Raw genomic sequence first — 14992 nt, 5'->3', positions numbered from 1 at the left:
AATGAAGCACTTGCGAATGAGGCAACAATTGGTCTTCGTCTGAACATGATATTGTATTTGATGAGGAGTTACAACATTCATATGGCCAAAGCAACAAAGATCAGCCTTTTGTCATCCGCAGCAACCAATATCACGCATATATATGTTGGGTGCTTTCATTGTTGATTCTTATCTGGGTCGATTTCTCGCTGTCGGCTTAGGTTCCATAGTTACTCTCCTGGTATTTCTTTCTTCTCATCCCACTTTTCTTGTTTTTCTAGAGAGAATATGCAATTTGTTTGCTAAGTAGTAAATACCGGTAAGAGAAACTAAAAAGTTGGGGGTGACTAAGTACCGGTGTGTCACCCCACTGGCTCCGCCACTTACCTGTGATGAAAGGCATAGTGACAAGACCGCCTTTGCTCCTTTGTGTTTTTTGTGAAATCAAGTGTTGGGAATCCGATTCCATTTCAGTTTGAGAAAGCTCCTCTGATTCCTTCTCCATTGCTGAGTTTTTTTTTGCCTTTTGTGGGTAGTGCTACTGCATTAGCTAGCTTGGAGGGGCGCTTCTTTTGCTGATTGTTAGAGTTGTTTTTAATTCTGTTTCTTGCCTTGGCTTCTAATTAGTTGCCATTGCATCCTTTGTATTTGATCTTCTGAAGTGGCGGAGGCAGACTTGTAGAGTGAGGGGGCTATAATGATTCTAAAACAAGAGTTATGCAACCTATTTAATACAATTAACAAGTTGATTAAATGATGACACCTCATATCAATTAATTACAAGACACATAACCAACTAGAATACATGAACCAATCATAGCAATTAAGTTTTTAGATGGATCTTTTTTTTTTTTTGAAACTCGATGGATATATAATATCAAAGAGAATTGTCGACCTTCCAAACCAAGTTTAATTTTCAAAAGACTACATAAAATTCTTACAAAAGAATTGTAAAATTTTGGGTGGTGCCATGGCATAGGTAGGTACCCCCTGCTTCTGCCATTGCATGCAAGCTTATAGTTTTCGAATTATAGTTCAAGTAGTAAGAGCTAGTGACATAAGGATTGAGTGAGATGAAGGGTGAAGAGTCTAGAGTTCGAACTCTGAGGAATACTAATTTATTAATATTATTAACAATTGACATTTGCCTATAAAAATATGTATCTTATAGAAACTATTGTAATTTATGACACATTATATATGTAACATTAATGCATTTATTTTAGCATTGAAGCAATACAACACTTTATGACGCATTAAATAAGTATAATTAAATAATGCATTTAAAGTTCGAATCCTGAGGAATACTAATTTATTAATATTACTAACAACTGACATTTGCATATAAAAAAAACATGCATCTTAGAGCATCTCCAATGCTAGTTTTTAGCACTATTCATGTGGCCCGTATTGGCATTGCCACATGTGTTTAAGCAACTTTCAAGCAATTTTGCTTCAACCATGAGTTCTTAGTTCTTACCACTATTCATTTGATCCCACCAACCACATTATTTATACTTTTTATTTTCATAAAGTAAAAAACAAAACTAATAAAGTAATAAAGTAATTTGGTGAGAGAGAAATAATTAATATTTTAAGGTAAGAACTCAAAAAGTAAAACTCCTTATATAAGAACTGAGTTCTTATTTTTAAGAACTAAGAGCTCCATGTCAGCACCTCAAATGGTAAAGTTCTTAGTTCTTAGTAATTTTTAACTTAAAAATAAGAATTAAAAACCTTGCATTGAAGATACTCTTATAGAAATTATTGTAATTTATGACACATTATATATGTAACATTAATGCATTTATTTTAGCATTGAAGCAATACAACACTTTATGACACATTAAATAAGTATAATTAAATAATGCATTTAAAGTAGACATAAAGTCAAATTTATGACGCCTATTAATTTATGATACTGTTGAAGTAAATAGTACTAGTAAATACAATAATACATTAATTGGAATAGAATTTGGGAGCAATTTTTTTTAAGGAGAAATTCTGAAATTGAGAGCATAGAACTAGCTGAAACGGTAAAGTTTCTTTTTACTTTCCTCTTGTAAAAAAAAAAACTGAAACGGTAAAAGTTTCGTCGCATAAAACTAGTTAAGAAATAAAAAAATGGGAGGTATATTTGCTATCAATGCATAAAATTTATTTTACAATAAAAGATTTTGCTAATTGATATCTTTAGAGTACTAGTCATTATGTTAGGAAATGAAAGAAATATTTATTAAAATTATACTCCATTAGTTTTTAGCATTTTTTATTACTTAACTAATGTTTAAGAGTTTTTTTTTTATATATTTTGTTCTCTTATTCTTTTTTTGGTACATTTGTTCTCTTATTATAATTTATCATATGTCTTCAAATGAATTTTCAATTTTTAAACTTAACTGATCATTATCAATTCTTTCATTGATTTTTTATCAATTCATGCAAAACTAATTAATAATAAAAAATTAATACAATTAATCATAGATATAACTCCTCATAAATAAATTAATATATTATTATCATTAATACTTATTACTAAGTACAAGTTAATTATATTTTTATATATATCACATTTATTTATTTATTCTCACCTTCTAATTTGAGACACCCAAACATTATCATAAACTTTAAAGTTCCGGTTACCTTAAAATCTAATTAAAAAGTGATCAAAAAAAAATCTTGATTGGAAGATTGGGGACCCCTTGAATTCGGGTCCGTGCACTATAGTATTATGAAGAGTTGTACTAGTGTTCAAGAGTCCACTCTCTTCTCTTGAATTTTTCTTTTCTTGCCATCATGAAGAACTCATCAGCAATGGAGAAGGAAGTAGTGGAGATTTCTCAAAATGAAATGGAAATGGCTTCCCAAAACATTTCACAAAAACCACAAAGAAGCAAGGGTGGCCTTGTCACCATGCCTTTCATCATAGGTAAAACAAAACTCACCCCACATCATCATCACAAAGAATTAACATGGATTATATTGTATGTGATCATGTCATTTAGTTTGATGTTGTTGTTAATGTTGGTGTGAGTGCAGCAAATGAAGCACTTGCGAATGTGGCAACAATTGGTCTTCTTCCGAACATGATATTGTATTTGATGGGGAGTTACAACATTCATATGGCCAAAGCAACTCAGATCAACCTTTTGTCATCCGCAGCAACCAATGTCACGCCTGTGTTGTGTGCTTTCATTGCTGATTCTTATCTGGGTCGATTTCTCGTTGTCGGCTTAGGTTCCATAGTTACTCTCCTGGTATTTCTTTCTTCTCATCCTACTTTCTTGTTTTTCAGATTCCTTTGTGTGTTGAGTTTTGATAATTCTCGAGATCAATTTAGGCCCTTATCTTGTCACTTTTGCCTTTTCATATAATTATTCTCATACTTGTACACCACGATAAAAAATGAAAAGGGATTGAAAGACCCGAATGGTGTGGACACGCAGAGTGAGATAAGAAGAGAAGAATAGAAGGGATAAATGTGATATGTTAGGCGATAGAGAAAAAATGAGGTTTATCATGTATGAAAAGTATCACTACTGACCCAAGGAGAAGTGTCAACACAAGTGGCCTCAACCCCTACAGGTGTTGGCTGCCCCAATGAACTTTCTTCAAGAAGCAAAGTGTTATGTAGGTCAAGTTTGGATGTAGAAAACCATTGTTTCTAAGACCCTTAGATCGCCCCGTAATGAAAACTGTCCGTACTGCAATAGAATAGAAGCAGACACTTCTTGGCCAGGTTGCCCCTAGGGGACATGGCCACATTGGGTCACCCTTATGGCTTCACCACTTTTCTTACTAACACTCTATTTTATTAGTTGAAATTCATGTGATGAGACTTATGTGAAAAAGAGTGTGAAAGTGAGTTCCGCTAACATTTTCGAAACAAATATGCAACCCAATCAATTGGATAAAGAAAACTCATGTTTCTGTTCATGCCTATTGGAAGTAGGAAGTACCATATGATACTTATGAACATGAAAGAATGACTCAAGGCTAAAGAACCCTCTAGCTTGGGCTTTCGCCCCTCACATTATCAAAAAAAAAAAAAAACCCCTCTAGCCCTCTAGATAGATTAGAAGATAATACTTTTTAAAGAAAGGATTAAAGAATAGTAATGTGCTAGTTTTAGTTCTATTGCTCATCAGTAATAAATTAACCGCATGTCATATGCTAGTTCTGAAAACTCATTAGTACTAGTTTAGCAATTGGAATGATCAGTAAAATAGTCAATTGCATTTAGGCTTTGAGTGGTGGCCGGTGGGCTGTCTAGTCTATGGCAAATGATCCGAATTTCGCTCGAATTTATATCAATGAAACAAAAATGGATGATTCAGCTTGTCAGAATTCAGGCACTTGAGATTTTTTTTTAATCCATCGGAAAACTAGACAAAACAAACACAAAACACTAAATAATAGAAAAAGAATCCCTCGTCAGAAGCACTTCCAGTTCTGCATGTGGACTCTCTAGAATAAATTAATTTTGAGATAAAAAAATAATACTACATTAAGGGCTTTTATTAAATTATTTATTCTAAGTAACTTTTGTGGTGTACTCTATGTGATTGTTAATATACTTTTTCGATGAATTACGAGGGGATTGTTAACACTTAATATACTTAAAAATAAGAGTTGAAAACCTTTTTATAGATCATAAGTGTATTGTCTCCTTTATCTATGTTATTATATTACAAATTGTTTTACAGAGCTAGCTTTTTTAGTTTTAGTTATAAGTTTAAGTATACTAAAAATATTTAATAATTTTACTATGAATTTTATAATTGAAAAGTATTAAATATAATTATATAATAGAATAAATACAGAGCTTACAAATAAATATTTTATTTAACTTATTACTTAATAAAAGAAGTTTTGCTAATTTAATCTCAATTAAGAATTTAGTATCATTGAATTTAAAAAAATAATTTAGTATTATTGATTTTATCATAACATATGACACAAGTCTCTAATATCTAACAATCATTTTCGTTTCTCGAAACAATTCTATCAAGAGAAGTCACAACTTTTTTCCTTTGTCACAGGGAATGGCGCTCTTGTGGCTAACAGCCATGATACCACAGGCACGCCCTTCTCCTTGCAACTCAGCAACAAAAACATGTAAACCAGCAACAACTAAGCAAATGACAATGTTAATCTCTTCCCTTGCTCTCATGTCAATTGGAAAAGGTGGCCTTTCATGCTCTCTGGCATTTGGCGCAGACCAGGTCAACAGAAAAGACAACAACTCCAATAAACAGAGAGCCTTGGAAATATACTTTAGTTGGTATTATGCTTTTGTAGCTATTTCTGTCATAATTGCTCTCACAGGAATAGTTTATATCCAAGATCATCTTGGATGGAAATTGGGTTTTGGAGTTCCTACAGCACTAATGCTCTTGTCAACTATCTTTTTCTTCCTTGCTTCTCCACTTTATGTGAAGAATCAAATACAAGATAGCTTGATCACTGGCTTTGCACGCGTAATCGTCGTGGCCTATAAGAACAGGAAACTTCCATTACCAGCAGGGAACTCAGCTGGAATACTGTATCATCGTAAGAAGGACACGAATCTTGTTGTTCCAACTGATAAATTGAGGTTAGATTGAATCACATTTCTGTAGTCATTGTTTTTCTTTTGCGCATGTTTGGAAACTCATTCAAAAACCACGGTGAAGCCCAAATCATGGTTCTACCCACCATCATTTTGGGTTTTCAAACGAGTTTCCAAACATGCACGTACTCTCCAGATGAAATTAATGACATTGAACTTTTAGAGATGCTTAATTTCTTTTGTAGGTTTCTGAATAAAGCTTGCCTCATTAAAGACCATGAAAAAGATATAGCCTCTGATGGGTCACCCTCTAATCCATGGAGTCTATGCACAATAGATCAAGTAGAAGAACTAAAAGCCATTATCAAAGTTATTCCACTGTGGTCTACGGGTATCATGATGGTCCTTAACATTGGAGGTTCATTTGGAGTGTTGCAAGCTAAATCCATGAACAGACACATCACTCCAAATTTTGAAGTTCCACCAGGTTCTTTTGGTGTGATCATGGTGATTACAATATTTCTATGGGTGACTCTTTATGATCGTGTCATCATTCCTATAGCATCAAAGCTCAGAGGCAAACCAGTTAGGATCAGTGCCAAGACAAAAATGGGAATTGGGTTGTTTTTCTCTTTTCTTCACCTTGTAACCGCAGCTATTGTCGAGACTATGAGGCGAAAAAGAGCAAGCACTGAGGGATATATCAATGATACTCATGCTGTGTTAAATATGTCTGCAATGTGGCTTGTTCCTCAACTTTTCTTGGGTGGCTTGGCAGAGGCATTCAATGCAATAGGCCAAAATGAGTTCTACTACACAGAGTTTCCCAAAACCATGTCAAGTGTTGCATCATCTCTTCTGGGATTGGGAATGGGGGCAGGAAATGTGATGTCTAGTTTGGTATTCAGTATTGTGCAAAATGTTACTAAAAGAGGGGGAAAGGAGGGATGGGCTGCAGATAATATTAACAAGGGTCACTATGACTGGTACTACTGGGTGCTTGCTGCATTGAGTGTTGTAAATATATTTTATTATCTAATTTGTAGCAAGGCTTATGGACCTACTGTTGATCAAATATCCAAGGTGACAGATGAAAATGGTTCAAATGAAGACAATGGCTTGAAGGAGAAAGAGTCAGGATGAAAAGGAAAAGGAAGACAAGTTGAAGTTTATTTTAATATTTTGATCAGCGGCAGCTGCATATATCTATGACTAGGCTATTAATGAACTGAACTTACATATAAACTATGCCAGAATGTAATAAGGTATATTTGCTCTATAGTGAATTGTTATATTCTAAAATCAGGTCTTTCAAAGTCTAACCTAACCTAACTCAACTTATTTTGTATGACCCCTAGTTGCAAGGTTGCATGGAGAATGTCATGTTTATGGTATTATGGTTGTTCACCACAAGAGTGGCATTCCCTGTAAAAGAAGCTGTTACTGTTTCATACTCAGTAAAAATGTTAATATTGTCTTGTAAAAAATTTAGTGTACCTAGACTGTACTAGACAGGAGTAAAATTAAGAACATAATTTGTTGGTGCAGAAATAAGAGCAGAATTTGAGGATGGTGTCTTGATATCTTATTTGATATTTATAATTTCTTAGAAAACAAAATGGATTAAGTTTCAATGATGTTTTTTACCTGTAATTCAGTAAAGAGAAAGTGGTATGTGCATGAAGATATACTGTAGTTCCCTGCTTTCAACATCTCTGGTTTTCCTTTTGCTAAGGAGAAGCTAATGCATGGAAAATGAAGTGGCGGCGGCTTTAGATCAAGGAAAAATGAATAACCAATACATGATCCACTCTACAGCCGTAAAAGCGCGATTCAATGTTATGACATTATATACTCTTAGGCTGTCAGACTCAATTTGGTTGCTATTATTTTATTTTTTCTGGTTTTAGTTTTTTAGTAGCTGCATCTATGAATAGACTATTTGTGCAATTGATTCACAACTATATTGGTCCATGAACATGCTAATTTGAAAGATGATTAATTGCAACCTAAATTTTTTGATAAGCAAAACTGAACAAGCTGTTTAATACAAGAGGGGGGGGGGTTCATAAATAAGACTAATCACAAACGATAGCTAGTGCAGGCAATTGATTAAGAGTCCAATGCTCTTATCAAATTAAATGATGTTTACCGAACGGTTTATGATACGGGCAAAACATAGTCACCATGAAAAATATGTAAAGGAAGCATGGGATATAATCATGGTCTTGTAAAACTTGAAAGAAGTTAGAGTTTACTTTCTTGGTGTCTTGGATGCCTTCTAGATACTGCCATCCACAGCTTTCCCAGCGCAACCAATTCTCTATTCTCCTTTTTCCTGACTTCCACAATCACAGAAGTTAACTCATCCTGCTTTCCTATAACTTTTGCCTCCACTTGAACTTCTTCCTATGACATTGTAAATTAGACATGTTCAAAAACCCCAACAAATTAATAATAACTTTTTGCAAAGTAAATGAATAGACTCTGATACAATATTAGAATTTGGGAGACCTAACTCTACCCAAAAGCTAGCTCCAAGGGTTGTCTCATATATAAGGACTATCTTTGCCATATCTCTAGCTAATACGAGACTTCTAACAAATTTCATCACAAACTGCAATCAAGATAAGGAGAGGACTACTACCTGAACCTTTGCCGTTGTATAGTAAGATATACTGAAATCCAGAGTGACTTGGTAGTGTCGTGAACTAAAGGAGAAGGAGGCAAAGTTGCCAAGGATATCAACTAATGTTGCTATCGCACCCACATGCCAATTTCCATTTTCATCCTATAAACATGAAAATGCAAGAACTGTCACCAACATAACATAACCAAAGAAACTCAAATGTAGTGCATTGTTCGGAAATCCTTCTATGATTGATCTGGGGATAAATTTCAGCGAGTAGCTTTAGCGTGTCAGAATTGATTCTCTGTCACGAAAATCAAAATTCTGGCACGCAGAAGCTACTCGCATTAGTTTCTCCCCATAATTAATTTTACTGGAAATGGAAAATGACAAATGCTTCAGAGAAAAATTCTGATTGTTACCAACAAGCCACTATGTACTGTGAAATCACAGAGGAGGAAGCCTTTGTGTGCCTGAACTACGCGGATACCCTTTGTGGTTGAAGTCTCTATCTCGTGACCATCAATTCCATTTGCAAGGTCATTAATCCTTTTGAATGTTACATCTAGATCTGAACCTTCCATCTCTCAACCTCAAGCATGCGTAGAAAACCAGAATAGAATGTAAACTGAATCTTTCTTCGCGTTACGTAATATTGTCTACAGAAAAATGTTTATTTTAGATGGGAATGATAGTGGCAGACAATTTTTCTGCAAATGGCATTACTTTTCAAAAGCATATATCAGTTAGATTACGATAACTTCTTTTGTTTGGGTATATGGTTCTCAATATGCACTCAAGTTGAAGTATTGTTTATATAGTCCAAAAATTCAATGTTTGGATAGTTGTGAAAAAATTTAAATAAAACATAATTTAATCCTTCCAAGTGTAACCGGTTATCACAATAGCATCTTTATAGAATATTTCATTTATGTGGTTAAAAACATCTTGCATCGGTGCAAGACCTACCTACTAATGCACCTTAGACAACACCTTGTCATTGATCTCTGATATTCTCATTCCAAACTCCAACTCGTATGGATAATAAGATCTTGAGAACATCCCTCAATAAGGATTATATGCATAAGACTTCCACAATAGTGAGATCACAAATCACCTTTACTACAACTTCCTTGTTTGGCCAATACATCAGCAAACTTATTTTGTTCTCTAACTATCAGAAATATGCCTACAAATAACACCTCTGCATGAAGTATATCAATTCTATTAAGCTTATTCAGGAGCTTCTAAGGCCTATTACATTCTTGATTTTTCCATGCAATTGCTAAAGACGAATCACTTTTAATAAAACATTAGATAATTCTAACTCAGCACAGAACAATAAAACATGCAAAATTGGTCAACCTCTACCTCATAAGCCCAACATGGACCTAAAGTTTAGAAAAGTAACCCATGACATTTCCATATTCATTTCTAAGAATTCCATCTATTCCTGGCTTCCTGCATATCTTGGACAGCCCTTTGCAGTGTCATCAACATTGAATTTGAGAAAATTTGCAGGGGGCGGCTCAACAGCTCCCACACCTGGCTTCTAACTCTCTTACTTGGTTTAGGCAACCAAATAGCTTCCAAATTATTGCCGAGATGCTGCATAGAAAATAGACAACTATTCCAGATACCTCTAACCCACCAAGACACGTTAACTTTGACCTTTTCCCAGGAAATTTTTGAATCAAATTCCTTATGGCAGGAAATAACATCATTCCTAGACAACCAAATTGACCACAGAATTGAGAAGGGAATTATCTTCCCAATTACGCCATCAGTTATACCACATGAAACCTCTCATTCAGACAAGACAGCCTGTACAGTTTTGGCAACCATACAAATGATACAAATCCAAATGCTTTGTGGCAATGGAGCAATAGTTGTGATGCTGATTCAGTTTCCTTCCAGCATATTGAGCATAATCCACCTTCTTCCAGTATAACTCATCTACATCCAACTCTTGACTTCAAAGTCATCCACATAAACAGAGAATCTTTTTAATTTTAGTCCTCTTTCCAAATTTAACTAGAACTACTTTATTGATCAGTGCCCACATTGCATTCCAACTCTCAACCTCCCAATCAAATAACAGTCTTCTCAAATCAATTTTCCATTCCCACTTCCTTCCCACCAAATATCCATATCCTTAAACAAACATTTCTTTTGACAGGATAAGGCATAAAGAATAGGAAAGGACAATTTCAGGTTATTTAACCCAGACCAGGGATCATGGCAGAAGTTTATAGACCCACCCTCTCCAACTTTACATAACAGCTCACTTCTAAACAAAAGTAGACATTGGATCATTTATCAGAATTGCATTAAGAATTCCTTGAAACCTTCCCCTTTTTAAACTTTTGGTTAGATGAAAATAAAGAAATCTGGTCCCTGCCATACTTGGAGCAAATTACATTTGTCCATAGTGCATTTCTTTCTACCCCAAATCTCCATCACCAATTCAGAAACACTGCACTGTTTTTAATATTGGTGAACCAATCCCCAAACCTCCACCAGAAATCTTTCAAAATTCAAACTGTATCCCAAGCTATCCATGAAATACCTCTCTTATCAGCATCCTTCCCCATAATCAACGAGTATTTCACTGATCATTCCAATTTCTCATAATCAATTAGTTTTAAGAAGATTAGAAAATGCTATCTGGTTTGTTCACAACTCGTGCAACAGAACTAAACCTTCTTGATTGTATTCTTTAAGAAGAGTTTTCTTCCTAATAGATCTGTTTACTATTCAGAATATATGGACCCAATCACAGGCTAACAAAATCCTAATTCCTAAAACTTACTAAACTCAAATTGCGAGCTGAATATCCAGAAGTATCTTATTGTCTTGAATTCAAACACCCGAAAACTCGAGAGTAGAAAATTTAGTGTACCTAGATTGTACTAGACAGGAGTAAAATTAATAACGTGATTTGTTGGCGCAGAAATAAGAACAGAATTTGAGGATGGTATCTTGATATCTAACTTGATCTTGATAATTTCTTAGAAAACAAAATGGATTAAGTTTCAATGATGTTATTTACCAGTAATTCAGTAAAGTGAAAGTGGATATGCATGAACATATACTGTATTTCCCTGCTTTTTACATCTAAGGAGAAGCCAAAGCATGGAAAATGAAGTGGTGGAGGCTTAAGATCAAGGAGAGACGAATAACCAATACGTGATCCACTCCACAACCCTAAAGGTGCGATTCAATGTTATGAGTAGTATATACTCTTAGCTGTCAGGCTCAATTTGGTTGCTATTGTTTTATGTTTTTCTGGTTTTAGTGTTATAGACTATTTGTGCAACTGATTCACAACTATATATATTGGTCCTTGGACATGCTAATTTGTAAGATGATTTATTGCAACCTAAGATTTTTGATAACTAAAACTGAACAAGCTGTTTAATACAAGGCGGAGGGGGTCATAAACAAGGAACTGATTAACCACAATTCACAAATGATTACTAGTACGTGTAATGGATTAAGAGTCCAATGCGCTTATCAAATTAAATGAGGTTTATAGAAACGTTTTATGATATGGGCTATACAAGCATATGGAATATAATCATGGTCTTGTAAAACTTGAAAGAAGTTAGAGTTTACTTTCTTGGTGTCTTGGATGCTTTCTAGGTACTGCAAACCTCAGCTTTCCTAGGGCAACCAATTCCCCATTCTCCTTTTTCCTGACTTCCACAATCACAGAAGTCAATTCATCCTTCTTTGCTATAACTTTTGCCTGCACTTTAACTTCTTCCTATCATATTGTAAATTAGACATGTTCAAAAACCACAAAATATAAATAATTTTTCCTGCAAAGGGAATGAATGTATTTGGGGAGTGGAACAATTGGACTACAGGATTCAAATTTCGTCACAATTGAAAAGGAGAGGACTACCTGAACCTTTACCGTTGTATAGTAAGATATGCTGAAATCAAGAGTGACTTGCTGAGATGAGGAGGTAACAGAGAAGGAGGCAAAGCTGCCAATGGTATCAACTAATGTTGCTATTGCACCCACATGCCAATTTCCATTTTCATCCTATGAACATGAAAATGCAAGAACTGTCAAAGACACAACAACATAACCAAAGAAACTAAAATGTATTGCATTATTTGGAAATCATTCTATAACTGATCTAGGGAGAAATTTCAGCGAGTAGTTTGTGTGTGTCAGAATTGATTCTGTGTCACGTAGAAACTACTTAGATTAGTAATGGAAAAGATAAGTAATTCAGAGGGAAATTCTTATTGTTACCGACAAACCGGTGTGTATAGTGAAGTCACAGAGGAGGAAGCCTTTGTGTGCCTGAACTACACGGATACCCCTTGTGGTTGAAGTTTCTATCTCCTGACCAATATCTCCATTTGCAAGGCCTTCTATCCATTTCAATGCTACCTCTAGTACATGATCTGAATTTTCCATTTCTCTTTCTCAAGCATGCTAAGAAAACCAGAATGTCAACTGAATCTTTCATTTCAGTACTCTTTCTTGATCACGTCACATAATAAGGGTGGCAACTGGCAAGTTAACATTGTCTACGAGAAAGTCAACTACATATTTGTCAAAGTTCCCATTTCCCAAATACTAAATGGCCTTGGTCTATTATTTTTGGCCCCTCTAATTATTTTTTAAACTGCCTGCATTATATTAAACTAAAACTGGCATAGAAACCACAATGTCTGCTGTTACAAAAGAAAACGCTTCAGGAGGTACCTCCTCAATCCACACTAAACCGGCATAGGAGAAGGCATCCCTAGCAATTTTGGTCCTCTCAAATTCCATGTGTCTAAGATCAATTAATCTTCAATTTATTTTCAAAATATTTTTGGGTTTATGTTGCTTTAGATTTATGATACAGTTACGTTCGAAAAAAGATTTATAATACAGTTTTAAAAGTTTAAGAGAGAAAAAATAGTGAAATTTTGATAAATTTTGGCGTTTAAAAGATTAGAGAAATTGTGATTTTTTATTTTTGGTTGAAATTATATGGATATATTTATTTATTTTTGGTCAAAGAAATTTTATATTTTGATTAGTGAGTTTTGATGGGAAGAATGTCTATAGTGATAAAATAAATCCAATTTATGACAAAAATTCTCAAAAATATGAATTTGAAAGTTTTAAATAAAATAATAGTGATTGAGGGGCTTGATTGTAATAACTCAAAAGGTTGAGGCATTAAATCTCCTCAAAAAAACTATTGGGGGACTAAAACCACACATAGACCAAACTAAGAAGAACAAAAATGCAAGTAAGCTTATTAAACTCACTGCCTTTAGACATATGCCATGCCAATAAAAGGAATTTGCATCTAATGTTAAGTCTAAGTGTAGATACCTAAAAATCCCTTTAGTAAGTTTTGATAATAACAATGCAAAAGTTATAAAGATATCAAGTACTTAATCATAGTGTCTTGAAAAATTGAGGAACACATTCTATTCAAACACTAAGTCTATGAGATCAAGAAACTTCATCTAACAAGGACTATGTCTTACTTTGGAAGCCAATATCGTCTATCATCTCAAAGTGAAGACTTTGTCTGGCTTTGAAGCATGGATCATCTGACCTAAGAAAACAACTTTGTCATGGTAGCTTCGTCTGACCAAGTACATTGAAGACTTAAGACTAAGAACAAGTCAGACTGATAGTAACATTTATCATATGACCTGAAAAGTGACATTTGTCCTATCTCTTTTTCAGCCGACGAAAGAAGCTTAAGTAGAGTCAACTAAGATTATTATTTTTTTTAGAAAATTAAAATATATTGATAAAAGGTGAGGATATTGTCAAGATAATAGCCCTCCTCAAGGGTAACAAAAAAAACTGGCAGAGCCAGTAAGACCCGGGAAGGAAAAAACAAAAAGCCCCCAAACGCCTCCAAAACCTGAGAGAAAGAAAAAGGTCCAAAGAAAACCCAAAACCCTTAAAAGCCCGCACGGCATAACCAAAAACCAACACCGGCAGCGGCAGCACCACCCAAACCCCCAAGAACTGAGAAAAACCCCGGCGAAGAACAGTCCACAAGAGATGCAAAACCATAAAGCAAGCAGAAAACAACACCAATAAAAACTAAGACTAAAACCCAGCAAACATCAGACCAAAACAGCAGCTATGCTAGGGGTCTCCGTAAAGTCTCGGATGAGTGGCGATGAGATGGTCAGCGAAGCCCTGAATGGCTTCCTCCTCCGATCCAATGGGTACGACACCAAGCTGTTTGGCAATCAAAAAATCCCTACGAGCTCTTGTCAAAGCGCGAGCGGAACCTCGAGCTTCAGGTGGAAAAGCCCCATTCAAAGATTTCTAGAATACTACTTTGTGCATCACCATTTTTGACAAAGATCTAAGCTAAGCTTCCCAATGAAGATCTCAAGTACAAACAACAGTCAAATGTATTAAATGACATATAATGCTCATTCAGAAGCCGTCTTGAAGTCGTTGGAAGCTTGAAGGCTAAGAAGAAAGAAGTCCCAACCCTAATCTCCCAAGATACACATTTTCCAAGAGGGGCTATATAAAGGGCACTTGAAAGAAAGTTTGAAAACTAGTTCTAACACTTGCTATATTCACCCAAGCTGATTTTCTTACTTAAGTCTTTCACTCTTTCATTTGTAATACTCTTAGTGTACACTTAGCTCATCACAAGAGTACTTGAGCTTACACTTTCTACTATAAACTCTTACAGAGAACTTCAAGCAGAACAAATCGCACACTCTTATTCTATGTTCTGAACCCTGAAGAGTCTTGAAAAAAATAATACTTATAAAAGGAAAAGTTATTGAGAATACATGTAAGCGGAGAAGTCCTGAACTTGAAGAAT

At 34.8% G+C, this 14992-nt stretch overlaps 3 protein-coding genes across 5 annotated transcripts; 1 reads left to right on the top strand and 2 right to left on the bottom strand.

Moving 5' to 3' along the window:
- Positions 1-2688: 2688 nt before the first annotated feature.
- LOC130745915 (protein NRT1/ PTR FAMILY 1.2-like) lies at positions 2689-6889 on the top strand. Its single transcript, XM_057598342.1, has 4 exons — positions 2689-2908; positions 3019-3236; positions 5022-5575; positions 5776-6889. Exons 1-4 carry the CDS (start codon positions 2776-2778, stop codon positions 6671-6673), a joined length of 1803 nt encoding a protein of 600 aa, XP_057454325.1. The 5' UTR covers positions 2689-2775; the 3' UTR covers positions 6674-6889.
- A 639-nt stretch (positions 6890-7528) lies between these two features.
- On the bottom strand, positions 7529-11910 carry LOC130745918 (uncharacterized). 2 transcript variants are annotated; one of them, XM_057598346.1, is made up of 4 exons: positions 11778-11910; positions 8582-8818; positions 8178-8321; positions 7529-7939 (listed from the first exon to the last, which is right to left on the bottom strand). In XM_057598346.1, exons 2-4 carry the CDS (start codon positions 8741-8743, stop codon positions 7778-7780), a joined length of 468 nt encoding a protein of 155 aa, XP_057454329.1. In that variant the 5' UTR covers positions 8744-8818; positions 11778-11910; the 3' UTR covers positions 7529-7777. The 2 variants fall into 2 exon arrangements, with proteins under 2 accessions (XP_057454329.1, XP_057454330.1); XM_057598347.1 differs by lacking the exon at positions 11778-11910 and having other exon boundaries at positions 8582-9302.
- Positions 9456-13046, bottom strand: LOC130745917 (uncharacterized). Of its 2 annotated transcripts, none has more exons than XM_057598345.1 (3): positions 12430-13046; positions 12070-12213; positions 9456-11910 (listed from the first exon to the last, which is right to left on the bottom strand). In XM_057598345.1, the coding sequence occupies exons 1-3, from the start codon at positions 12595-12597 to the stop codon at positions 11767-11769; spliced, it is 456 nt and encodes a 151-aa protein (XP_057454328.1). In that variant the 5' UTR covers positions 12598-13046; the 3' UTR covers positions 9456-11766. The 2 variants fall into 2 exon arrangements, with proteins under 2 accessions (XP_057454328.1, XP_057454327.1); XM_057598344.1 differs by having other exon boundaries at positions 9456-11928; positions 12430-12990.
- Between the last annotated feature and the right edge of the window lie 1946 nt (positions 13047-14992).

The sequence above is a fragment of the Lotus japonicus genome, chromosome 3 (assembly GCF_012489685.1).
Source record: "Lotus japonicus ecotype B-129 chromosome 3, LjGifu_v1.2".
In the NCBI taxonomy this organism is placed as follows: domain Eukaryota; kingdom Viridiplantae; phylum Streptophyta; class Magnoliopsida; order Fabales; family Fabaceae; genus Lotus; species Lotus japonicus.
The sequence above is the reverse complement of the archived record's forward strand: the minus strand, read 5'-3'. Positions and strand labels throughout refer to the sequence as shown.